Source organism: Narcine bancroftii, chromosome 5, assembly GCF_036971445.1.
Source record: "Narcine bancroftii isolate sNarBan1 chromosome 5, sNarBan1.hap1, whole genome shotgun sequence".
Taxonomy (NCBI): domain Eukaryota; kingdom Metazoa; phylum Chordata; class Chondrichthyes; order Torpediniformes; family Narcinidae; genus Narcine; species Narcine bancroftii.
Window position 1 is genome coordinate 153,306,487 of NC_091473.1, and position 27,563 is coordinate 153,334,049.

At 48.8% G+C, this 27,563-nt stretch overlaps 1 protein-coding gene across 2 annotated transcripts in view; it reads left to right on the top strand.

Moving 5' to 3' along the window:
- The window catches only part of LOC138764083 (choline transporter-like protein 5), an 84,806-nt gene that overhangs the window by 38,564 nt on the left and 18,679 nt on the right, over positions 1 to 27,563 (top strand). For both annotated transcript variants that reach the window (XM_069939410.1, XM_069939409.1), the window contains exons 9-15: positions 7,365 to 7,448; positions 8,104 to 8,216; positions 14,384 to 14,515; positions 17,978 to 18,077; positions 23,413 to 23,505; positions 24,113 to 24,200; positions 26,484 to 26,746. In XM_069939410.1, coding sequence (XP_069795511.1) covers positions 7,365 to 7,448; positions 8,104 to 8,216; positions 14,384 to 14,515; positions 17,978 to 18,077; positions 23,413 to 23,505; positions 24,113 to 24,200; positions 26,484 to 26,746 — 873 coding nt within the window. The remainder of the gene's footprint in view (positions 1 to 7,364; positions 7,449 to 8,103; positions 8,217 to 14,383; positions 14,516 to 17,977; positions 18,078 to 23,412; positions 23,506 to 24,112; positions 24,201 to 26,483; positions 26,747 to 27,563) is intronic.

Genomic DNA, 27,563 nt, shown 5'->3' on the forward strand with positions numbered 1-27,563 from the left:
TGGGTCGAGCAGATTGCGTTTAACTTTATATTCTGCTGTATCCTTTGGGAATCTTCCCCTCCACTCTGCCAAATTTTGTCTGCAAACTTACGAATGAGCCAATCCCCATTTCTGTCCAAATCACTGAGATATGCCATAAGTGACTGAGGTTCCAGCACCGATCCCACTGGTCTCAGAACTCCCTTCAGAATAATACCTCTCCATCACTACTGTGCCTTTCATTTAGAATCCAATCCACAAGGTCATCGTGGATTCTGCATGCCTTAATCTTCTGGAAATAGTAAAAACACACCGAGATGCTGGAGGAACTCAGCCCATCTTGCAGTGTCCAGAGGACAAAGACCTACTGCCACCATTTTGGACCTGAACACTTTAATAAGCAGAAACATCGGCAATATATCTTTGTCTCCTCTAGATGCAGAAAAGACCGGCTGAGCTCCTCCAGCTCCTCGGTGTATTTACTACAATCACACATTTGCACACTTCCGTGTTCCAGTTAATCTGGAAGAGCAGTCACCTCATTGAATGCCATGTGGACAACACCTTCTGCCCTCGTCAATCATGTCACCTCTTCAAAAGCACAGTCAAGTTGGTGGGACAGGACCTGCCTGACACAGAGCCATGCTCATTTACCCAAATAAGTTCATGCTTTTCTAGATGCTAGTGAATCACACCCCTAAGAATCGTATCCAGAAATTCCCTCTGACTGGTGTAAGCCCAGCTGATACTTGGCTGGGAATTCTCTACGGCCTGGCATTCTCTACGGCCGGGCATTCTCTACGGCCGGGCATTCTCTACGGCCGGGCATTCTCTATGGCCGGGCATTCTCTACGGCCGGGCATTCTCTACGGCCGGGCTTTCTCTACGGCCGGGCATTCTCTACGGCCGGGCATTCTCTACGGCCGGGCATTCTCTACGGCCGGGCTTTCTCTACGGCCGGGCTTTCTCTACGGCCGGGCTTTCTCTAAGGCCGGGCATGCTCTAAGGCCGGACATTCTCTAAGGCTGGGCATTCTCTATGGCCGGGCATTCTCTATGGCCGGGCATTCTCTATGGCCAGGCATTCTCTATGGCTGGCCTTTCTCTATGGCTGGGCTTTCTCTATGGCTGGGCATTCTCTATGGCTGGGCAGTCTCTATGGCTGGGCAGTCTCTATGGCTGGGCAGTCTCTATGGCTGGGCAGTCTCTATGGCTGGGCATTCTCTATGGCTGTTCTTAAACAAAGAAAAACCAACATTGGATACTTTCCAGCTTTCTGGGGGATACAAAGATCACTATCCAGGCCTCAGGTATCTTCCCTCTTGTCTACCCAATAACTGGGGAAGAGATCTCATCAGACCCTGGAGACTTCATCACCTCAATATCCTTCAGTTGGCCCAGCAGTTCTTCCTCATGCCCTAGAATATCACCCTCTCCCTCCCTCACCTCACTGACCCCTTGTCCTCCTTGGTGAACACTGATGCACATGCCTCATCTAGTACCTCAGCCACTTCCTATGGCTCCAGCATAAATTCCCTCATTGTCCTCGAGTAGCCCTACCCCTATTCCCAATTTTCCTTAATCCAACTACTGCAGGCATTTTATGGCCCCTTTTGGCCTCCTAATTACCAGTTTGAGCAATTGTCCTTAATGGCTTGTATGATTTCCTGAATCAAACACCTGCCTCCTTTCACACTTTGAATTTCCAACATGCAGAACCACAGAATGTTACAGCACAGAAACAGTCCCCTTTGGCCCTACTTGTCCGTGCCAAACTACTGTTCTGCCTTGGCCCACCGATCTGCACTCATACGCATCCCATCCATGTCCCTGTCCGATCTTCTCTTAAATATGGAAACCCAACCCACTTTCACCATTTCAGCTGGCAGCTCATTCCACTCTCCTACCACTCTCTGTGTGAAGTTCCCCTTCATGTTGCCCCTAAACTTTTTCCCTTTCACCCTAAACCCATGTCCTCTTGTTTGTATCTCACCCTCCCTCAGTGGAAAAAGCCGACCTACATTTACTCTCTGTCCCCCTCATAATTTTAATTACCTCTATCAAATCTCCCTCATTTTTCTATGATCCAGGGAATAAAGTCCGTACCTGTTTAACCTTTCCCTGTAACTCAGTTCTTGGAGTCCGGGCAACATCCTAGTAAATCTTCTCTGCTATCTTATTGATATCTTTCCTGTAGTTCAGTGACCAAAACTGCACACAATACTCCAAATATGGCCTCACACCAATGTCTTATACAACTTTACCATAACATCTCAACTTCTGTACTCATTTCTTTGATTTATGAAGGCCAATATGTCAAAAGCTCTCTTTACAACCCTCTACACCTGTGATACCACTTTCAGGGAATTATGTATCTGTATTCCCAGATCCCTCTGTTCTCCCACACTCCTCATTGCCCAACCATTCACCGTGTTCGTCCTTTCTTGGTTTGTCCTTCCAAAATGAAATACCTCACTCTTGTCTGCATTAAACTCCATCTGCCATTTTGCAGCCCATTTTCCCAGCTGGTCCAGATTCCTCTGCAGCTTTGAAAACCTTCTTCACCGTCCACAACACCTCCAGTCTTCATCATCCAAGTTTCCCAAACCTTGCTATTCATCTTTGTTCCTCTTTGGGATATGGGTGTAGTCCTGCTTTCTGACCAGCTGCTCTTCAAGCATCTCCCACATGACAGATGTGGACCTACCCAATGACAGCTGCTTCCAACTTGTACTCACACTCCTGACCTGTCGTTGGTGCATGGACTTTGGGGAGTGGGGATGTGGGTCCCTCACTGCAGGATTCCTAACCTCTGTATCCATGTAACCCCTGTTACCCGGAATTCAAGCAACCGGAAAATAATCACAAGAAATAAATAGGTAAAAAAATACAAACTTTAAAATCGACATGCTTCATCATTAATTGGTCAATCACACAACACGCAATCTCAAGCAACCGGAAAATTCACTTATCCGATATCTACCAATCACCATAGGTGCTGGATAACAGGGTTTTACTCTATTGTTTCAGGAAAACCTGGATCACTGTGCACATTTCCAGTCTTCATTTTAGTTCTTAAACTAAAGCAAGACTTATCCAGTGAATGATAGGGCCCCGGATCCGGTGTGTCATGGGCAGGGAAACTTCAGAGTACTGGTGGTCTCTGTAAGTGACCATACAGGTCGACAGGATGGAGAGGTCAATGAGAAAGTGGTATTGGGGAATCACTGATACTACTCAGGATCAAGTTCATTTATTGTGAATATGCCAAGGTGCAGTGATAAAGTTTGTTTTGCATGCAGTCTAGCTCGACATCCCATACAGAGTACAAGCAAGACACAGTCCAGAAACTGAAAGTGGCGTCTCAGGGTAAAGAGAGCTTTTGGCATCTTGGCCTTCATAAATCACAGTACTGAGTTCAGGAGTTGGGATGTTATGGTAAAGTTGTTTAAGACATTGGTGAAGCCAAATTTGGAGAATTGTGTGCAGTTCTGGTCACCGAACTACAGGAAAGATATCAATAAGATAGAAAGAGTGCAGAGAAATTTACTGGGATGTTGCCCGGACTTCAGGAACCGAGTCACAGGTTAGGACTTTATTCCCTGAATCGTAGAAGAATGAGGGGAGATTTGATGGAGGTATTTAAAATTATGAGGGGGACAGACAGAATAAATGTAGGTCAGCTTTTTCCACTGAGGGTGGGTGAGATATAAACCAAAGGACATGGGTTAAGGATGAAAGGGGGAAAGTTTAGGGAGAACATGAAGGGGATCTTCTTCACGAGTGATGGGGGTGTGGAACAATCTGCCAGTTGAAGTGGTGAATGGGGGCTCAATTTTAACATTTAAGAAGAATTTGGACAGGTATGTGGATGGGAAGGGTATGGAGGGATATGGACTGGGTGCAGGTCAGTGGGTCTAAGGAGAATAATGGTTTGGCACAGACTTAAAGGGCCGAAGGGGGATGTTTATATGCTGTAATGTTCTCTGGTTCTAAATGCTGAGATACAGAGAGAGATCCATTGGTATCTAAGTACCTAAAGACAGCGTCATTTTACCAGGTGAGGTTCACTCTGGAGTCTGATAGCAGCTGTGCTTGTATCCCCAATCTACAAAGTGTTGGTGGGACTGCATGGCGTATGGGAGGGGAGTGAGATGCAGAGCAGAGCCTCTGGTATGTTGAGTTGAGTTGGTCCAGGATGCACAAAGTCCTGAGGTATCTGCCAGTGAAGTGATGATGTTTCCCCCTCCCCCCGCACTGGGCTGATCTGAACGAAGGACAGGTGGGAAGTACGATCTCACATTGATCCTCACATGGTGGCAGCGGCAGGGCAGAAGTCCGGTCTCCACCGCTGGGAAGATGGAGAAAGATAAATGATTTAACAGGTCAACTAGAATTTGAATGAAAGTAGGTTTTGTGTGTGAGGTGTGGGACTCGGCCAGACTTGTTGTTCAGAAGTCCGCTGCTTGTGAATAAAACTCTGCTCTCTCCAACTACGCAGTTCCAGGAATCAGCTGGCAGTTTTCCAGGGTGGGTTTACTCCACCGTGAAACTACTATCTTTCACCTAATTTTCTCATTAAAAGTTGAACATCGGTGACTCCACCACCGGTTCATCACTGATTAACTCAGTGGTCGGTTGTTAATGACTTTTCAATAGTATCTTAAAGGCCTGGGAGCCTTGGCCTCACCCTCGAGGAGTTTGGGAGCCATTGGTGTTTTGCTAGGGAGCCAGTTCATGAAGCATCCAGGGATTTTTGTTCATTGCTCTGCTGTCTCACTGTCCGGATAAAGGACCTGCATCGTGGACTTTCGTTTCCACGTGGGGAATACGGGATGGTGGGGTCTGAGGAGGACTGTGTTAGCACATGAGACTTGCCCTCTCCTGTGGTGGACAATTGGCTTAGTTGGTTTGTTTTTCATAAATATCCCAGACCCGTCTTCCATAGATCCATAGAACGCTACAGCACAGAAAACAAGCCATTTGGTCCTTCTAGTCTGTGCCAACTACCTCTCCATTAGTCCCATTTCACCTGATCCCATTCCATAACCCTCCAGACCTCTCCCGTCCATGTATCTATCCAAGTTATTCTTAAAACGTAAGATCGAGTCCACTTACACCACATCAGAAGGCAGCTCATTCCACACTCCCACCTCTTTCTCCTAATGTTCTCTCTAAACCTTTCCACTTTCAGCGTAAAACTATGACCCCTTGTATTTATCTCCCCCAATCTGAGTGAAAAAAGCCTACTTGCATCCACTCTGTCTATACCCCTCATAATCATGTAAACCTCTATCAAATCTCCCCTCATTCTTCTTCACTCCATGGAATAAAGTCCTAATCTGTTTAACCTTTCCCTGTAACTCAACTCCTGAAGACCCGGCAACATCCTAGAAAATCTTCTCTGCACTCTTTCAATCTTACTGATATCCTTCCTGTTGTTCGGTGACCAAAACTGCGCACAATATTCCAAATTTGGCCTCACCAATTTCTTACACAACTTCAACATAACATCCCAACTCCTGTACTCAATACTTTGATTTATAAAGGCTAAGATGCCAAAAGCTTTCTTTACAACCCTGTCCACATGCGACACCATCTTCAGGGAACAATGTACCTGTATTCCCAGGTCTCTTTGCTCCTCCGCACTCCTCAGTACCTGTCCATTTATTTTCCTACCTTGGTTTGCCCTTCCAAAATGCATCACCTCACACTTGTATACATTAAACTCCATCTGCCATTTTTTGGCCCATTTTCCCAGTTGGTCCAGATCGCTCTGCTAGCTTTGAAAATCTTCCTCGTTGTCCACGACACCTCCAATCTTTGTGTAATCAACAAACTTGCTGATCTAATTTCCCACATTATCATCCAGATCATTGATATAGACGACAAACAACAATGGTCCCAGCACCGATCCCTGAGGCACCACTAGTCACAGGCCTCCAGTCTGAGAAGCATCATCCACCACCACTCTCTGTTTTCTTCCACCAAGCCCATTTTGAATCCAGTTTACCATGGATACCTAGTGTCTTAACCTTCTGAACTAACCTCCCATGTGGGACCTTGTCGTAGACTTTACTAAAGTCCATGTAGACAACATCCACAGCCTTTCCTTCATCTATCTTCTTGGTAACCACCTCGAAAAACTCTACAAGATTTGTTAAACACAACCAACCACGCACAAAGCCATGCTGACTGTCCTTAATCAGCCCAATAGCTGTCCAAATACTTATATATCCTATCTCTCAGAACTCATTCTAATAATTTACCTACTATTCTAACGTCAGGCTCACCGACGTATAATTACTTGGCTTATTTTTGGAGCCTTTTTTAACAACAGGACAACATGAGCAACTCTCCAATCTTCTGGCACCTGGGACCTGGGCCCTACAGGAGTTGCGCTGGGCTGGTGACGTCAATGACCCCTGTGGTCAGAAATTCTTTCTCTGGAAGATGAGAATGTGGTCTTGCTCCTTGTCCCCAACTATCACAGTTGGAAAATGTACGGAGGCAACAGTGGGGAGCGATGGGACCCCGGCCATTACAGTGAGTGTGAAAATGGAGGGAAAATCCATGATGTGCCTACAAAATGAGAAGGCGGTGGGTCTCGTCATGAGTTGAGTCGATTCACAGACTCACCAGCCATCTTTCACTTCAGCGGTTTGGTTGAGACTGTGTTTCACAGGGATATGGAGTGTGTGAGGGTGCAGACCCTGCTCGTGTGTTTGAAGGTGTTGCTCCTCAAGTTCTGGCTGCATTTCAGTCCCTGCCCCTGATCTTTGGGCACCCAGTGTGGGGGAGGGAGGGTTGGTTGACAGTTGTACTCGTCGGCCTGGTACTGGGCACGGCCAGGATGGCCATCCATGGACCCAGGCAGCGGGCAGTCAAGGGTTCAGCTCAGGTTGACTGCCTGCCCCTCTTCTGAGGACACCTGTGTGGCTGTGTATCCCTGGAGATGGGGGCAGTGTGGAGGGTCTCTGGGAACATTTGGCTCCCCGAGGGTTTGACACCAGTGACGGAGATAATCATGTTTCAGTTATGTTTTGTGTGAAAAGCCTGAATTTAAACGAATATCATACCAGTAACATTGGGTTAAAGAATAATAAAGGGGCAATATCGATTTACCTTCAAAAAGGCAAAAAAAGCATGTAGGCTATTGCTAGCAGGTTAAAGTAAATTATGAGCTTGGTGTGAGGGGGGTGGGAGAGTATGTACTGGCTTCTGGCGTTGACCATAACGTAATCTTGCTGAACCACATCTAATGCCCTGCTTTGTACATGGAGACTGTATTAACCCTTGCCACTCACTCTGAGCTGTCTCTGAAGCTTTGGGAAATGTTTCTGCTCAGGACTAGTGAGGGTCTAATCTACCCTCAATGTATTGCAGGGGAATAAATCACGTGCTGGATGCTCGTGAGGTTGGGATGAAGATATTTGAAGACTACACCAACTCCTGGTTCTGGATTCTAATGTGAGTACTGGCGAGAGAGTCCGGAACATTCCAGCATCACAGTGGTATAGCTTAAACATGCGTACTGTGGGAGGCGCAGTACTGAGGGGTGCTTCCTTTCACTGCTGGTCCAGCTGGGTGTGACCCCAGTGACTGGTGTTGGAAGGGACTGCTATCTCTGATGGTGGTACTGCTTCTGGGTTTGTGGGTGTACCAGGGCAGGCTTTTTTGTGGAGCATTTTTGGAGGTGATGCTTGCAGGCCCATGGTGTGTGCAGGCCTGTGGTGCATGCTGGGCCATGTGTGTAGGCCTGTGGTGTATGCAGACCCATGGTGCATGCAAGCCTGTGATGCATGCTGGGCCATGTGTGCTAGCCTGTGGTGTGTGCAGGCCTGTGATGCATGCTGTACCGTGTGTGCAGGCCTGTTGTGTGTGCAGGTCCATGGAGTGCGTAGGCCTGTGGTGCGTGCAGGCCCATTGTGTGTGCAGGTCCATGGTGAGCATAGGCTTATGGTGCATGCAGGCCTGTGGTGTGTGTAGACCTGTGTTGTGTGCAAGCCCATGGTGCATGCAGGCCCGTTGTGTGTGCAGGCCTGTGGCGTGTGCAGGCCTGTGGTGTGTACAGGCCTGTGGTGTGTGGAGGGCTGGCCAATCACATGCTTGTGTCTGTCCCCAGAGGCCTGGTCATCGCCATGGTATTGAGCTTGGTCTTCATCCTCCTGCTGCGGTTCACTGCTGGCGTTCTCTTCTGGTTCGTCATCTTCGCGGTGATCACGGTGATTGGATACGGTGCGTCCACCTGCCGGTTTGCCGTATGTATCCATGTACAAGAGGTCATGCAGGCGGTTGGAGACTGACCTACTCCGGACTTTCCCATCCACCTGTGCGGGACCCAAGTGTGAGGGGACATGTCTACGGACCTGGATGTGGGCATCTCCAACTCTTCTCCCAAGGCACGATAGATATGGGTCAAGATGAAAGGTCACAATCCTTCCCCAGGGTAGGGGAGCATTAATCAGTAACTAATTAGATGGGTCAGTAAGAAGGTTGGAGGAGTTGTGGATGGAGCTGGTTGTTGAAGGTTACAACAGGATATAGACAGGATGTAGAGTTGGGTGGAAAAGTGACAGATGGAGTTCAATCTGGATAAGTGTGAGGTGATGTATTTTGGAAGGACAAACCAGAAGGCTGAGCACAGGGTTAATGGTCAGTTTCTTAAGAGTGTGGATGAACAAGGGGACCTTGGGGTCCAAATCCATACATCCCTCAAGGTCACCGCATAGGTTGATAGGATAGTTAAGAAAGTCTATGGGATGTTGGGCTTCATTAATAGGGGCATTGAGTTCAGGAGTAGAGAGGTCATGTGTGGTGAGACCACACTTAAGAGTATTGTGTTCATTTCTGGTCACCTCATTACAGGAAGAATGTGTAGGCTATGGAGAGGGTGCAGAGGAGATTTTCCAGGATGTTGCCTAGATTGGAAAATGTCTTATGGGACAAGATTAACAGAGCTGGGACCCAAATTCTTCTTAAATGTTCAAATTAAGCCCACATTCACCTCTTCAGCTGCCAGCTCATTCCACACCCCCCCCCCACCCCCACTCTCTGTGTGAAGAAGTTCCCCCTAAACTTTTCCCTTTTCACCCTTAATCCATGTCCTCTGGTTTGTATCTCACCCACCCTCAGTGAAAAAAGCCTGTCAACATTTACTCTGTCTTTGCCCCTCATAATTTTAAATCACTTGATCAAATCTCCTCTCATTCTTCTACATTCCAGGGATTAAAGTCCGTACCTGTTTAACCTTTCCCTGTAACTCAGTTCCTGAAGTCCGGGCAACATCCTAGTCAATCTTCTCTGCCCTCTTTCTATTTTATTGAGATCTTTCCTGTTTAAGAAAGGGTCCAAATATAAACCTGGGAATTATAGGCCCATGAGTCTGACGTCTGTGCTGGGTAAGTTGATGGAAAGTGTTCTGAGGGATGGTATTTACAAATATTTGGAGGTACAGGGATTGATAGGGAGTAATCAGCATGGTTTTGTCAGGGGTAGATCATGCTTGACAAACCTGATTGAGTTTTTCGAGGGGGTTACAAAAAAGGTTGATGAAGGGAAAGCTGTGGATGTTATCTATTTAGACTTTAGTAAAGCTTTTGACAAAGTTCCCCACAGGAGGTTAGGAAAAAAGGTGGAGGCATTAGGTATAAATAAGGAGGTAGTGCAATGGATTCAGCAATGGTTGGATGGGAGGTGTCAGAGAGTAGTGGTAGAAAATTGTTTGTCCAATTGGAGGCCAGTGACTAGTGGAGTTCCTCAGGGATCGGTCCTGGGTCCACTATTATTTGTTATATATATTAACGATCTGGATGAAGGGGTGGAGAATTGGATAAGCAAGTTTGTGGATGATACAAAGATTGGTGGTGTTGTGGACAGTGAGGAAGATTACCGTAGATTAAAAGGTGATTTAGGAAGGCTGGAGGTGTGGGCTGAGAAATGGCTGATGGAATTTAATACAGATAAGTGTGAGGTGTTAAATTTTGGAAAGGAAAATCTAAATAGGTCCTATGCATTAAATGGTCGGCTATTGAGATGTGCAGAGCAACAAAGGGATTTAGGAGTTGTGGTAAATAGTTCCCTCAAGGCTGATACTCAGGTAGATGGTGTGGTGAAGAAGGCATTTGGAATGTTGGCCTTCATAAATCGGAGTATTGAATTCAAGAGTAGGGAGGTTATGATGAAATTGTACAAGGCATTGGCGAGGCCAAATTTGGAGTACTGTGTACAGTTTTGGTCACCAAATTATAGGAAAGATATAAACAAAATAGAGAGCGTGCAGAGAAGGTTCACGAGAATGTTGACAGGATTTCAGGGTCTGAGTTACAGGGAAATGTTGTGCAGACTGGGGCTTTTTTCTCTGGAGCGTAGAAGATTGAGAGGGGACTTGATCGAGGTGTTTAAGATTTTAAAAGGGACAGACAGAGTAAACGTGGATAGGCTTTTTCAATTAAGAAAGGGGGAGATTCAAACGAGAGGACATGGTTTAAGATTGAAGGGGAAAAATTATAAGGGGAACATGAGGGGAAATTTCTTTACGCAGAGGGTGGTGGGGATGTGGAATGAGCTTCCGGCAGACGTGGTCGAGGCGGGATCATTGGTTACATTTAAGGAAAGACTGGATCGTTACATGGAGAGGAGAGGACTGGAGGGGTATGGACCGGGTGCTGGTCAGTGGGACTAGAAGGGTGGGGATTTGTTACGGCATGGACTAGTAGGGCCGAACTGGCCTGTTCTGTGCTGTAAGTGGTTATATGGTTATAGAAGGTTCACGAGAATGTTGACAGGATTTCAGGGTCTGAGTTACAGGGAAAGGTTGTGCAGACTGGGGCTTTTTTCTCTGGAGTGTAGAAGATTGAGAGGGGACTTGATAGAGGTTTTTAAGATTTTAAAAGGGACAAACAGAGTAAATGTGGATAGGCTTTTTCAATTAAGGAGGAGATTCAAACTAGAGGACATGGTTTAAGATTGAAGGGGGAAAATTATAAGGGGAACATGAGGGGAAATTTCTTTACGCAGAGGGTGGTGGGGATGTGGAATGAGCTTCGGATAGACGTGGTTGAGGCGGGATCATTGGTTACATTTAAGGAAAGACTGGATCGTTACATGGATAGGAGGGGACTAGAGGGGTATGGACCGGGTGCTGGTCAGTGGGACTAGGAGGGTGGGGATTTGTTACGGCATGGACTAGTAGGGCCGAACTGGCCTGTTCTGTGCTGTAAGTGGTTATATGGTTATATGGTTATAGTTCAGTGACCAAAACTGCACACAATGCTCCAAATTTGGCCATGATAGATCTGGCAAGGTTTGCCTCTTTTTACAAATTTCTATGTTCTTGGGCACCCAAGTTCCACACCGGGCTGTGATGCAATCATTCGGTGTGGTTTCCACAGCTTCTGCGGTCAGCTCCTTGCTCTTGGTGACGTGGAGAGCAAGATGTTGCTATAGCCCCACAGCCAGGTTCTCATTCTCCATCCTGTCATCTGACTCATCCTTTCCTGTAAGTTGGCCAACAGTGCTGGTGTTGTCAGCGAATACCTTGATTATTGCTGAATCTGGTGATGCAATTGTGGGTTTGGAAGGAATTGAGCACCCAGCCTTGAGCTGCCCCTGTGAGCAACATTTAGTGCCAGGTTGTGCAGAGAGCAGGCAATGTTCCCAAGCAGATTACAGGAGGTTGTGGATGCTGCAGAGAGGGGGCAGAGGAGATTTACCAGAATGTTGCCTGGATTGAGGCAGAGCTGGGACTTTTCTCTTTGGAATATGGAAGGATAAGAGGAGACTTAATAGAGGTGTACAGGATTCTGAGAGCCATAGATAGGGTGGACGGCCAGCACCTGTTTCCCAGGACAGAATCAGCCAAACCAGAGGACATGTTTACAAGGTAAAGGGAGGGAGGTTTAGGGGAGACGTCACGGGGAAGTTTTTATACACACAGAATTGTGGGGGCCTGGAATGCCTTGCTGGGGATGGTGGCGGAGGCTGGACCATTACGGGCATTTAAAAGACACTTATACAGGCACGTGGATGGAAGAAGAATAGAGGGTTACGGGATAGGGAGGGTTTAGTACTTTTTTGGGTAGGAATATATAGGTCGGCACAACATTGAGGGCTGAAGGGCCGGTACTGTACTGTATTGTTCCATGTTCTAAATAACCACGGAGAAGTTTAACCAGTTTACATCCTCAATATTATCGCTGGGTGACTGCAGCTTACAGGTTGACAGGATGAAAACCCTTTGGCCTTTCACACTGTTGGTTTATTCACCGCTGGTAATAATTAATGTGAAGCATTGGGTTAGCAGGGAGCCTGTGATGTTCACTCTGTGGCCACCCTTTGAGCTCCAGGATGAGGTCAATTCTGCCTCCAAACTTTACATCTGATCAGGAGCATTGACCAAAAGTGGCCACAAGTCCAAAATCAAAACGTTGGTAATGCTCCCGGGGTCAGGCAGCGTCCATGGAAGGAGAAACACTTCTGGTCAAAGACTCTTTTACAGGACCAGACTGGAGTTTACCATTGCGAGGAGAGGTTTTGAATGATGGCTATAAAATGATGAGAGGCCAAGACGGGATGGAGAGGAATGACTACTTCCCTTGGCCCAGAGTCACAGGCTGATAGTTTTACAGCACAGGACAGGCCTGTCAGCCCTGCATGTCCATGCTGACCACATTGGCATTCTGGGATAGTTGCACTTGCCTGCATTTGGCTCATGTTCCTCAAAGCTCTTCTCTGCTCAAATGTCTTTTGAACATCAAAACGTTCTGCGAGTGCCCCAGCCTCTGAGTGGAAGTGCTTTGGGGTGTTAGGAATTGAGTTACCCACTGCAGGACCCCCCAGCCTCTGAGTTGCTCTTGTGTGTGTGGGCTACTCCAGTCCCATTTCTGGTGAATACTGAGAAACACAAAAGTCTGCAGACGCTGTGATTGTAGAACAAACACAGAAATGCTGAAGGAACTCAGCAGATCTTGCAGTGTCCATGGGTAGTAAATATATTTCACCAACATACCGTGAGGAAGGGCTCAGGCCCGAAACGTTGGTAATATATCTTTACCTTCTATGGATGCAGTGAGACTGGCGAGTTCCTCCAGCATCTCTGTGTTTTTACTGGTTAATAGTGAGCCCATGGTATCGGCAGTGGGGGATTCAGGGATGGTGAACATCAGAGGGTGAGAGCAACATTTCCTCCCGTTGCACCTTGTCTGGTGTCTACGTTACTTCCACTGAACAGCTCTGGCCTTGATATAGACTTGTGTTATGAGATGTGGACTGCTTCATTCTCGGAGGAGTCATGAATGGTGAACTCATCAGTGAACACCCCCCCTCCTGACCTTACGACTGAAGGATGGTTCACTGGTGAAGCAGCAGGAGATGGTTGGTTGCAGGACATGGGCCCAAAAGAGCTCCTGCAGAGATGTTCTGGGGCAAAAATACTCACTCCAACCACCACAGTGACCCCCTTTATGTTGGGATCAGAGAGTTTTCTCCTGAGTCTCATTGACCTGGTTCACTCAGGGCTCCCTGATACCCTCATTGTCAAAAACTTACTCCACCTCGGTCTGACTTTGACTTCACCCCCCTGGAGTGACTCTGACCACATCTGGACTGGCTCTGACTTCATACCTGGAGTGACTCTGACCACATTTGAAGTGTTTAGAACCATAGAACATTACAGCACAGAAGCAGGCCCCTTTGGCCCTTCTAGTCTGTGCCAAACCATTTTTTTTCCCTAGTCCCACTGACCTGCACCCAGTCCCTAGCCCTCCATCCCTCTCCCATTCATGGACCTGTCGAAATTCTTCTTAAATGTTAAAAATGAGCCCACTTTCACCACTTCAGCTGGCAGCTCGTTCCACACTCCCACCACTCACTGCGTGAAGAAGTTCCCCCTAAACATTTCCCCTTTCACCCTTAACCCATGTCCTCTGGTTTGTATCTCACTTACCCTCAGTGGAAAAAGCCCGTCTACATTTACTCTGTCTGTCCCCCCTCATCATTTTAAATCCCTCGATCAAATCTCCCCTCATTTTGCACAAAACTAAACTGAACTAAAATGAGACAATAAACACACAAGATAGATAGATAATAAATATTTTTTTTAAATTTAGAGATACAGGCCTTTTTGGCCCCTGATTCTGTGCTGCTCATTTACACCCATGTGACAAATAAACCTACAAACCCCATTTGTTTTGAAGGGTGGGAGGAAACCAGAGCACCTGGAGGAAACCCACACAGACACAGGGAGAACATAAACAGACAGTGTGGGATTCAAACCCAGGTCATTGGCACTGCAATAGCATTGAGCTAATCACATCACCCTGTGCCACAGAGAGTCCTGTGGCTGTGGGGAAGTCGGGCTTGATTGTCTACGGCTTGCCGTCTGAGCCCCTCATTCTGTGTTTCAGGCATCTGGCACTGTTACTGGGAATACAGCAGCCTGAAGGGGAAGCCCGGCAGCGACATTCCCATCTATGACATCGGTTTCCAGACGGACCTCAGGGTGTACCTGCAGCTCCGGCAGACCTGGCTGGCATTCAGTAAGTCTGCCTTGATTCTGGCTCGTTGACACAGACTCAACCCAGATATCCCTAGGTTGGTGGACCACCTCCAGCACTTGTTAGGGTAGGAAGAGTGACATCAGGGAGCTACTGGGGTGCAGAGGGAGTTGAGATAGAGTGAATAGGGATTGGTTCAGGCTGCATTGGGAATTGAGTTGTATTGGCAATGTTGGATCACAATACATTGGGTTTGGGAATGACGTGCATTGAGGGGCTATAAGCATTCTTATTCATCCCCAATGATCCCTAACCTAACCCCCGAACCACTTCAGCCCAACCCCAAAGTACCCTCATATCATACACTTCCCAGACTGCCCTCCATCTACCTACCCCTCCCTCACCCAATCATCCAGTCCTCCCTTGCCCAGGTCAGGATGATTTGGAGTTTGGAATGGGGCATTAGGGATTGGGAAAGGAGTATTGGGGCTTGGGGTTGGTTAGCAGGGTTTGTGTTGGGAAGTTTGGGGCTTTGTTTGGGGTATTGAGGGTAATGGGGTTTGAGCTGCTGTATTGGGGTTTGGGTTGAGGTATTGGGTCTACAGTGGGTTCAGGTTAAGGTGAGATTAAGGTTGGTGTGTTGGGATATTGGGATTATGGTGTAATGGAATGAGTTGGCATGTCTTGAGGCTTGGCTTAGGTGTAAAAGGTGCAGGGATAATGTGCACGAGTCTTTGGCTTATTGTTTATTTGCTTTGGGTTGGGTGTATTAGGGTGGGGTCTGGTTATGATGTATTGGGGAAGGGTTAAAGTATGAAGGGGTTGGGCTATTGTGAATCACAGAATACATTTAGATATGTTCTTTTCCAATCTGTTTGGGGTTGTGGGGATTTGATTTAAGATACGTTTGAGTTGGGTTTAAGTTCAATAGTTTGGGTTGTGAATATTGTGCTTGGGTTTAGGACAATAGGGTGCACTGAGCATTGGTGCAAGGTGTATTGATGCGATAGCAGGTTTTGGATGTGATGTTGGGAGCTTCAGCTGGAGCATTAGAAACTGGGGATACTGAGATTGGGTTTGTTGGGAGTTGAGCTTAGGTGTTTGGACGATTGGGATATTGGTTTTGGGTGGTAGGTGTTGGAGTTTGGTTTAGGGTAATGGAGTTTAAGTTGGAAGACTGAAACTTGGGTTGGGGTATTAGAGTAGTTTGAGCTAATGCGGCTTGAATTGCAGATATTAAAGGTTCTTGGGTGAGGTGAGATTTAGGGAGAGATGTTGGAGATCTGGGGAAGAGGTGTTGGAGATCTGGGGAAGAGGTGTTGCTGAACTGGGGAAGTGGTGTTGGAGATCTGGGGAAGAGGTGTTGCTGAACTGGGGAAGTGGTGTTGGAGATCTGGGGAAGAGGTGTTGCTGAACTGGGGAAGTGGTGTTGGAGATCTGGGGAAGAGGTGTTGGAGTTCTCAGGGAGATGTGTTGAGAACTGGGTGTGAGGTGTTGCAGATCTGGGAAGTGGGGTTGGAAATTTAGGGAGTGGAGTTGGTGATCTGGGAAGAGATGTTGAAGATCTACATCTCTCAAGGTCACTGCACAGGTTGATAAGATAGTTAATAAGGCCTGGAGTATTGAGTTCAAGAGTAGAGAGGTTATGGTAAACTCTACAAATCTCTGGTGAGACTACACTTGGAATATTGTGTTTGGTTCTGGTCAACTCATTACAGGAAGGATGTGGAAGCTACGGAGAGGGGGCAGAGGAGATTTACCAGGATGTTACCTGGATTGGAAAACCAGTCTTATGAGGCAAGTTTAGCAGAGCTTGGACTTTTCTCTTTGGAGTGTAAAAAGATGAGAGGAGACTTGATAGAGATCTACAAGATTCTGGGAGACATAGACATGGTGAACAGTCAGCGCCTGTTTCCCAAGGCAGGATTAGCAAACACTAGAGGATATGAGTACAAAGTGAAGGGAGAGAAGTTTAAGGGAGATGTCAGGGGTAGGTTTTTTTACACAGAGTTGTGGGGGCCTGGAATGCATTCCTAGGGATGATGGGGGAGGCAACATGGGAGGCATTTAAGAGATTCTAAGACAGGCACATGGATGAAAAGAAAATAGGTTATGGGATATGGAGGGTTTAGTACATCTTTAGCAAAGAATCTATAGATCAGCACATCATCAAGGGATGAAGGGCCTGAACTGTGGTGTAATGTTCTATGTTCTATCTGGGGAAAGGTGTTAGAGATTTAGGGGTGAGGCATTGGGGATCTGGGGAGAGGTGTTGGAGATCTGGGGAAGAGGTGTTGGAAATCTGGAGAAGAGGTGTAGGAGTTCTGGGGAAGAGGTGTTGGAGATCTGGGGAAGAGGTGTTGGAGATCTGGGGAAGAGGTGTTGGAAATCTGGAGAAGAGGTGTAGGAGTTCTGGGGAAGAGGTGTTGGAGATCTGGGGAAGAGGTGTTGGCAAACTTGGGGAGAGGTATTGGAGATCTGGGGAGAGGTGCTGGAAATCTGGGATGTGTTGGAGATCTGGGGGTGTAGGAGATCCGGGGAAGAGGTGTTGGCGAACTGGGGGAGAGGTGCTGGAAATCTGGGAAGATGTGTTGGAGATCTGGGGAAGAGGTGTTGGAGATCTGGGGAAGAGGTGTTGGAGATTTGGGGAAGAGATGTTGGAGATTTGGGTAAGAGGTGTTGGTGAACTGGGGGAGAGGTTTTGGATATCTGGGAAGAGGTGTAGGAGATCCTTGGAGAGATGTTGGAGATCTGGTAAGAGGTGGAGGAGGTCTGGGGAGAGGTGATGGAGATCTGGGGGAAAAGGTACAGGAGCCTAAGGACGAGCACTCAGTAGCACAAGGACAGATTCTTCCCTGCTGCCATCAGATTCCTGAATAATCAATGAACCCAAGACACTGCCTCACTTTTCATGCACTGCTATTGTTTTTATTTATAGAATGTCATAAGATGGTTATAATATGAATGTTTGGACTATGACACTGCTGGGAAACACCGAATTTCATGTCTTGTTCATGACAATAAATTCTGATTCTGAATTTGAATGAAATCCCACCACTACTTTCGCAGGATTTGAACATCTCTGCTTTATCAAGCTGGTAATTGAACAGCTGAACCAGCAGTGGAACACATCGAGAGGAGCAGAGACTCTCCAAGCTGTCCAGGTCCTCCCCCAAGGTGACTGAAGGAGAACTCCTGACCCTGTTCTCTCACAGTTCCTTTCTTGCCACATGGTGGATCAGCCATGATCGTATTGAATGGCGAAGCAGGCTCGATGGGCCATTTTTGGCCTACTCCTGTTCCTACTTCCTATGTTCCTATGGTACAACACACAACTGTGCTGGAGAAACTCAGCAGGTCACGCAACATCCCGAGGAAGTCATGGCTAACCAACTTTTTGGGCTTGGCCCCTTTGTCAGTTTTATGGTGCCTGACCTGCTGAGTTTTTCTGCAGCACCTGCGACGTTCCAGTTTAACCTGCCACGTGGTCCTGCTGTTTTTCAGTGATTGTACTCTGCATCCTGGAGCTCGCACTTCTCCTGATGCTGATTTTCCTACGGAAAAGAATTTCTATCGCCATCGCACTCCTCAGGGAAGGGAGCAAGTAAGTGTGTGCACAGTCGCCTCAGATCACCAGCTCCAGGAGTCAAGCTCAAACAAATTCAGGTGGCACAGTTATAGCGCCAGTGACCTGGTACCAATCCCGCGCTGTCTGTAAAGTGTTTGTATGTTCTCCCTGTGTCTGTGTGGGTTTCCACGTGACCCAATTACACTACCAGTGACCCAGGTACCATTTCTGCACTGTCTGTAAGGTGTTTGTACGTTCTCCCCATGTCTGTACGTTCTCCCCATGTCTGTGTGGGTTTCCGCATGACCCTATTACAGTACCAGTGACCCAGGTACCAAGCCCACGCAGTCTGTAAGATGTTTGTACATTCTCCCCGTGTTTGTATGTTCTCCCTGTGTCTGTACATTCTCCCTGTGTCTGTGTGGGTTTCCGCATGACCCTATTACAGTACCAGTGACCCAGGTACCAAGCCCACGCAGTCTGTAAGATGTTTGTACATTCTCCCCGTGTTTGTATGTTCTCCCTGTGTCTGTACATTCTCCCTGTGTCTGTGTGGGTTTCCGCATGACCCTATTACAGTACCAGTGACCCAGGTACCAAGCCCACGCAGTCTGTAAGATGTTTGTACATTCTCCCCGTGTTTGTATGTTCTCCCTGTGTCTGTACATTCTCCCTGTGTCTGTGTGGGTTTCCGCATGACCCTATTACAGTACCAGTGACCCGGGTATCATTCCTGCACTGTCTGTAAGGTGTTTGTACGTTCTCCCCGTGTCTGTACGTTCTCCCTGTGTCTGTACATTTTCCCTGTGTCTGTGTGGGTTTCCGCGTGACCCTATTACAGTACCAGTGACCCGGGTACCAATCCCGCGCTGTCTGTAAGGTGTTTCTACATTCTCCCCGTGTCTGTACATTCTCCCTGTGTCTGTGTGGGTTTCAACACGTGACCCTATTACAGTACTAGTCATCCGGGTACCATTCCTGTACTGTCTGTAAGGTGTTTGTACATTCTCCCCATGTCTGTGTGGGATTCCGCGTGACCCTATTACAGTACCAGTGACCCGGGTACCATTCCAGCACTATCTGTAAGGTGTTTGTACGTTCTCCCCATGTCTGTACATTCTCCCCATGTCTGTGTGGGATTCCGCGTGACCCTATTACAGTACCAGTGACCCGGGTACCATTCCTGCACTGTCTGTAAGGTGTTTGTACGTTCTCCCCATGTCTGTACATTCTCCCCATGTCTGTGTGGGTTTCCGCATGACCCTATTATAGTACCAGTGACCCGGGTACCTTTCCTGCACTGTCTGTAAGGTGTTTGTACGTTCTCCCCATGTCTGTATGTTCTCCCCATGTCTGTGTGGGTTTCCGCGTGACCCTGTTACAGTACCAGTGATCCAGGAATCATTCCTGCACTGTCTGTAAGGTGTTTGTACATTCTCCCCGTGTCTGTACATTTTCCCCATGTCTGTGTGGGTTTCCGCATGACCCTATTATAGTACCAGTGACCCGGGTACCATTCCTGCACTGTTTGTAAGGTGTTTGTACATTCTCCCCATGTCTGTACGTTCTCCCCGTGTCTGTGTGTGTTTCCGCGTGACCCTATTACAGTACCAGTGACCTGGGTACCATTCCTGCACTGTCTGTAAGGTGTTTGTACGTTCTCCCCACGTCTGTACATTCTCCCCATGTCTGTGTGGGTTTCCGCATGACCCTATCACAGTACCAGTGACCCGGGTACCAATCCCACGCAGTCTGTAAGGTGTTTGTACATTCTCCCCGTGTTTGTATGTTCTCCCTGTGTCTGTACATTCTCTCTATGTCTATGTGGGTTTCCACATGTGACCCTTGTACTGTACCAGTCACCCGGGTACTATTCCTGCAATGTCTGTAAGGTGTTTGTACGTTCTCTCCGTGTCTGTACGTTCTCCCCGTGTCTGTACATTCTCCCTGTGTCTGTGTGGGTTTCTGCGTGACCCTATTATATTACCAGTGACCCGGGTACCATTCCTGCACTGTCTATAAGGTGTTTGTACGTTCTCCCTGTGTCTGTGTGGGTTTCCTCGTGACCCTATTACAGTACCAGTGACCCGGGTACCAATCTCGCGCTGTCTGTAAGGTGTTTGTACATTCTCCCCATGTCTGTACGTTCTCCCTGTGTCTGTGTGGTTTCCGCATGACCCTATTACAGTACCAGCGACCCGTGTACCATTCCTGTACTGTCTGTAAGGTGTTTGTACGTTCTCCCCATGTCTGTACGTTCTCCCCATGTCTGTGTGGGTTTCCGCATGACCATATTACAGTATTAGTGACCCGGGTACCATTCCTGCACTGTCTGTAAGGTGTTTGTACGTTCTCCCCGTGTCTGTACATTCTCCCTGTGTCTGTACATTTTCCCTGTGTCTGTGTGGGTTTCCACACGTGACCCTATTACAGTACCAGTGACCCGGGTACCATTCCTGCACTGTCTATAAGGTGTTTGTACGTTCTCCCTGTGTCTGTGTGGGTTTCCTCGTGACCCTATTACAGTACCAGTGACCCGGGTACCAATCCCGCGCTGTGTGTAAGGTGTTTGTACATTCTCCCCACGTCTGTACGTTCTCCCTGTGTCTGTGTGGGTTTCCACACGTGACCCTATTACAGTACCAGTAATCCGGGTACCATTCCTGTACTGTCTGTAAGGTGTTGGTACTTTCTCCCCATGTCTGTGTGGGTTTCCGCGTGACCCTATTACAGTACCAGTGACCCGGGTACCATTCCTGCACTGTCTGTAAGGTGTTTGTACGTTCTCCCCATGTCTGTACGTTCTCCCCGTGTCTGTGTGGGTTTCCGCGTGACCCTATTACAGTACCAGTGACCCGGGTACCATTCCTGCACTGTCTGTAAGGTGTTTGTACGTTCTCCCCGTGTCTGTACATTCTCCCCGTGTCTGCGTGGGTTTCCGCGTGACCCTATTACAGTACCAGTGATCCGGGTACCATTCCTGCACTGTCGGTAAGGTGTTTGTATGTTCTCCCCTTGTCTGTACATTCTCCCCGTGTCTGTGTGGGTTTCCGCATGACCCTATTACAGTACCTGTGATCCAGGTACCATTCCTGTACTGTCTGTAAGGTGTTTGTACGTTCTCCCCATGTCTGTACATTTTCCCCGTGTCTGTGTGGGTTTCCGCATGACCCTATTACAGTACCTGTGATCCAGGTACCATTCCTGTACTGTCTGTAAGGTGTTTGTACGTTCTCCCCATGTCTGTACATTTTCCCCGTGTCTGTGTGGGTTTCCGCAAGACCCTATTATAGTACCAGTGACCCAGGTACCAAGCCCACGCAGTCTGTAAGATGTTTGTACATTCTCCCCGTGTTTGTATGTTCTCCCTGTGTCTGTACATTCTCCCTGTGTCTGTGTGGGTTTCCGCATGACCCTATTACAGTACCAGTGACCCAGGTACCAAGCCCACGCAGTCTGTAAGATGTTTGTACATTCTCCCCGTGTTTGTATGTTCTCCCTGTGTCTGTACATTCTCCCTGTGTCTGTGTGGGTTTCCGCATGACCCTATTACAGTACCAGTGACCCGGGTATCATTCCTGCACTGTCTGTAAGGTGTTTGTACGTTCTCCCCGTGTCTGTACGTTCTCCCTGTGTCTGTACATTTTCCCCGTGTCTGTGTGGGTTTCCGCATGACCCTATTACAGTACCTGTGATCCAGGTACCATTCCTGTACTGTCTGTAAGGTGTTTGTACGTTCTCCCCATGTCTGTACATTTTCCCCGTGTCTGTGTGGGTTTCCGCAAGACCCTATTATAGTACCAGTGACCCGGGTACCATTCCTGCACTGTCTGTAAGGTGTTTGTACGTTCTCCCCATGTCTGTATGTTCTCCCCGTGTCTGTGTGGGTTTCCGCATGACCCTATTACAGTACCAGTGATCCGGGTACCAATCCCATGCTGTCTGTAAGGTGTTTGTACGTCCTCCCTGTGTCTGTATGGGTTTTCCCCGAGGGCTCCTGTTTCCTCCCACCAAAACTTACTGGGGATTGTAGGCTAATTGGGTATAATTGTTTGTGGGCCGAAAGGGCCTGATACCATGCTGTATGTCTACATTTAAAATTAAACTCACTTCCTGCTCCATTGTGGATCACAACAAAGTCGTCTGTCCAAAGTCCTGGATGATTTTGTAAGTTATACCTTCTGCAGTGTCATCCAAATATTGTGGCCTCAGTTTGACCCAGTTCATCTCAGCTCAGTTCCCTCTACACTACACTTTCCAATAGATCCTGTTAATATACTGGCAGGCCCTTTGGCCTATCGAGTCTATGCTGATCCCTTTCCACTGGTCCCAATGAATTTTCCCCACACGCTCCCATCGACTCTCCCCAGATTCTCCACCTCACCTACACAACTGGGGACAATTAGCCCACCGACCCGCACATTTGTGGGATGTGGGAGGTAAGCAGAGCCCCCAGAGGAAACCTATGTGGTCGCAGGGAGAACATGCAAACTCCACACAGACAGCACCAGAGGTCAGAATTGAACCCTGGTCTCTGACGCTGAGGCTATGGCACTACCCTCTGCCCCGCATTGAGTTAAACTTTGTTTTATCTGAGACTGTCTTTGTGTTCAATCATGGGCCAAGGTGGGTCATAATACTCTGGATTTAAAAAGATTTTTAAAAACTCTCAAGATTTAAAACTCTCAAGATTTAAAACTCAGAGTCAGTTCTTTGTAAATATCTGATCTGAAATTCGAGAAATACCTCTTACCCCAAGGAATGGGGGAAAGTAGAACCCACTCTCATGGAGCGTGACTTAATAAAGGTCCATAAGATTCTGAGAGGCTTAGATGGGGTGGATAACCAGCGCCTGCTTCCCAGGGCAGTATCAGGAAGCTCCAGAGGACGTGTGTACAAAGTGAAGGGAGGGAGGTTTAGGGGAGACATCAAGGGTAGGTTGTTTTTACACAGAGAGTTATGGGGGCCAGGAATGTCTTGCTGGAAATGGTGATAGAGGCTGGTACAATAGGGACATGTAAAAGACTCAGACAGGCAGATGGTTATGGGTGTGAGGTGGTGAAGGTTTGGATTGCTATGTGGCTTTATATGGGTCTGTACTGTGCTGTAATGTTCTGTGAAGGAGGGGAAGGTTTGGGGTGCAGAGCAGGAAGAGTTATGGGAAGGACTGGTGTGAAGAGATGAAGGGGAGGTTGGAGGAGTAACAGTACAGTGGCAGCTGGACAAATAGAACTGGGGGTGATGGGGGAAGAGGAGAGGGACCAGCATGGATTGCAGAGGATGAAAAGCCTGGGCTTGTGCTGAGCGCTCTCTCATCATTGAGACAGTGAATGGGATCTGCTTCATCTTATCTTGTTTCTCTTGTCCTCAGAGCCATTGGATGTATCATGTCTACCCTCTTCTACCCCATCATCACCTTCATGCTCCTTGCCATCTGCATCTGCTACTGGGCAGTTACAGCCATGTATCCTTTCAGAGAACAGGAGGTCGGAAACCCTAATGATCAGAACCAGGCAGCAAATGGCTGCCCTATCAACGTAACCTTCCATTTAACAGCTCCGGAGGAAGCCAGTTGAAATGAGCAAGTTGTATCAGGGAGGAGATTTAATTGGACAGCCTAGGGGTGTGGGATTGAAATCGTGGGGAGACTGAAGAAGGGGTGGCGGTGGAGGGGAGGAGGGAGATTTACTATAGGGGGTGTTCAAAAATCGTCCTGCGTGAAGAACCGAGACTGGGCAATGGGAGGAGGAGGTAGAATGAAAGGGGGTGGGCTGAGCAGAGGGGAGAGCAGACCATCTCCCCAGCTGGTTGCCTGAGAGGATGGAGGAGGCGGATTCAACCTGTGGAACGAGTTGGAGAAATACTGGGAGAGGGAGCAATGTGCAGGGGTGTGGGGAGAGAGAATGAGGGGAGACAATGGTGACCAGCACAGATTTGAGGGGCCAAACGGCCTGCTTGTAGGTTCGAGTTGTGAGTGTTCACCATCAGAGACCTCTGTACCTCACAACTCAAACTCTGCTGCCACATGTAGGGTGAGGCAAAGCAAAGCTTTCTTTAACACAACCCTTCAGATTCCTCTCTACCTCTGGGGAGGGAGTGTACAAGGTCCTGGCCCCACAGAGTCACTGTAAATATGCAAATACAACGTGCAATCCCCAGGTAAGTGCGAACCATGACTGTACCATATAGCCAGCAGAGAGGCTGCAGTCATCAGGAAGCCCAACCTGGATCAGAGGGCAGATGATCTCCACTCTGCTTGTGATGGGAGGTCTGAACACTCCATCACAATCCAGCAGGACTGGCCACGTTCCCCAGTCCAGTCACATCCTCAGGGTCCAGGACTGGCCACACGGGACCTGGTCACATCCTCCAAGGTCCAGGACTGACCACCCAGGGCCTGGTCACATCCCCCAGTCCAGTCACATCCTCAGGGACTAGGACTGGCCACATGTGTCCTGGTCACATCCTCCAAGGTCCAGGACTGACCACCCAGGGCCTGGTCACATCCCCCAGGATCCAATCACATCCTCAGGGGCCAGGACTGGCCACATGGGTCCTGGTCACATCCTCCAAGGTCCAGGACTGACCACCCAGGGCCTGGTCACATCCCCCAGTCCAGTCACATCCTCAGGGTCCAAGACTGGCCACATGGGTCCTGGTCACATTCTCCAAGGTCCAAGACTGACCACCCAGGGCCTGGTCACATCCCCCAGTCCAGTCACATCCTCAGGGTCCAAGACTGGCCACATGGGTCCTGGTCACATTCTCCAAGGTCCAAGACTGACCACCCAGGGCCTGGCCACGTCCCCCAGTCCAGTCACATCCTCAGGGTCCAGGACTGGCCACATGGGTCCTGGTCACATCCTCCAAGGTCCAGGACTGACCACCCAGGGCCTGGCCACGTCCCCCTGTCCAGTCACATCCTCAGGGTCCAAGACTGGCCACATGGGTCCTGGTTACATTCTCCAAGGTCCAAGCCTGACCACCCAGGGCCTGGTCACATCCCCCAGTCCAGTCACATCCTCGGGGTCCAGGACTGGCCACATGGGTCCTGGTCACATCCTCCAAGGTCCAGGACTGACCACCCAGGGCCTGACCACATCCCCCCTGTCCAGTCACATCCTCAGTGTCCAAGACTGGCCACATGGGTCCTGGTTACATTCTCCAAGGTCCAAGACTGACCACCCAGGGCCTGGTCACATCCCCCAGGGTCCAATCACATCCTCAGGGTCCAGGACTGGCCACATGGGTCCTGGTCACATCCTCCAAGGTCCAGGACTGACCACCCAGGGCCTGGCCACGTCCCCTGTCCAGTCACATCCTCAGGGTCCAAGACTGGCCACATGGGTCCTGGTTACATTCTCCAAGGTCCAAGACTGACCACCCAGGGCCTGGTCACATCCCCCAGGGTCCAATCACATCCTCAGAGTCTAGGACCTACCACATGGGTCCTGGTCACATCCTCCAGGGTCCAGGATTGACCACCAGGGCCTGACCACATCCCCCAAGGTCCAGAGGAGGGGGTGTTCTTAAACCTTCCCTGTCAGTTGGTTCCACACACCCACCACTCTGAATAAAGACACCTCGTAACTCTCCTTTGAACTCTCCCCCTCACCTGAAACTGTTCCATCCAGCGTTTGACATTCCCACCCTGAGCAAAAGGTTCTATCAACCTCATCCAATCCTTTCACAATTTGATAACCCACCAACAAGCCTCCCTTTAGCCTACCACTCTCCGGAAAAATCAACCCGTTGTCCAACCTCTTCGCATCACTCAACCTCTCTTATCTGGGAGACTGAGTTCAGGAGTAGAGAGGTCATGTTGCAACTCTACAAATCTCTGGTGAGATCCTGAGGGCCGAAGGGCCTTTGCTGTACTGTCCTATAATGGTAAATGAACCTCTCCTGCACTCTCTCCATGCCCTCAACATCTTTCCTGTGATGGGTGGCCAGAGGGCTCACAATACCCTGCATGTGGCCTCGCCGTGACTGCCCAATGTCTGAACCCAATCCTGTAGCCCCTCACCACCTACTCTACCTGGGTGGCCTCTCCCAGACAGCTATAGACTTGCAGCCAAGATCCCTCTGCCCCATGGACCCTGGCTCCCCTCCCTCTGTGTGCAGAGAACATTTGTCAACGGTAGCTTCCCCAGGTCATTAATGCAAACTGGATGAAAGTCGAGAAGAGTCAGGGATGGGTGATGTGGGGAGGGAGAGGGGTCAGAGTGAGGTTGCATTGGCACTCCAGGAGACTTGAGTCCTCCATGGTGTGCGGTCAGCTCCTGAATGCTTGACAAAGCAGTCTCCACAGGAGGCAGATCACAGCATGGGCTTGGCACAAGGCAAGCAGTGGATGCTGGCTGTGTGCCATGGGGCAGGACAGGGTGGGTCTTTGTGGCACTAAGGAATCTGACACCAATGCTTTCTCCCTGCCTCCAACAGATCTTCAACACCAGCAACGTCATCAGGCTGTGCCCTGGCGCACAATGTGCCTTTGCTTTCTACGGCGGAGAAACCGTTTACCACAAGTACATCTTCATCCTCCAGATCTGCAACCTCTTTGTCTTCCTGTGGCTGGTGAACTTTGCCATCGCTCTGGGACAGTGCACCTTGGCTGGCGCTTTCGCCTCCTACTACTGGGCCTTCAAGAAGCCGGCAGACATGCCATCGTACCCACTCTTCGCCTCCTTCGCACGCTCCCTGAGGTGAAGCACCAGGCGTCCCACCCTCACGGCTCTGGTCCCTGATGTGTGTCATCCAGAAAATGGCATAGCACCATCCCATTGTTTGCAACAAAAAGTGTAGTGCCCTGGCACAGTAGGTAGAGCCACTGCCCCTCAGTCCAGTGACACGGGTTCAAATCCGGTCTCAGGTGCTGTCCGTGTGGAACACGCTCAAGCTATAACTGTGTGGCGTTCACCCAGGGGCTCCTGTTTCCTCCTTCTGGATCACTGGGGATTTAAAGAGGAGGGGTGTGGAGACTGGATCATGGGATTTAAAGAGGAGGGGAGTGGAGACTGGATTACTGGGGGATTTAAAGAGGAGGGTGTGGGGACTGGATCACTGGGGGAATTTAAAGATGAGGGGAGTGGAGACTGGATCACTGGGGGATTGAAAGATGGGGGGAGTAGAGACTGGATCACTGGAAATTTAAAGATGAGGGGAATGGAGACTGGATCACTGGAGGTTTAAAGAGGAGGAGTGTGGAGACTGGATCACGGGACTTAAAGAGGAGGGGAGTGGAGACTAGATCACTGGGAGATTTAAAGAGGAGGGGTGTGCTGACTGGATCATGGGATTTAAAGAGGAGGGGTGTGGAGACTGAATCACAGGATTTAAAGAGGAGGTGTGTGAGGATTGAGAGATAGGGGAATTGAGGGGGATGGGAGACTGGGACAGAAGAGGAGGTGAGGTCTGGAGAAGATCAGCCATGATCACAGTGAATGATGGAGCAAGACCCCAGGTGGAACATGACCCCAGGTGAAGGTCCAGGTGAAGGGTGAAGGATGAAGGTTCTGGATG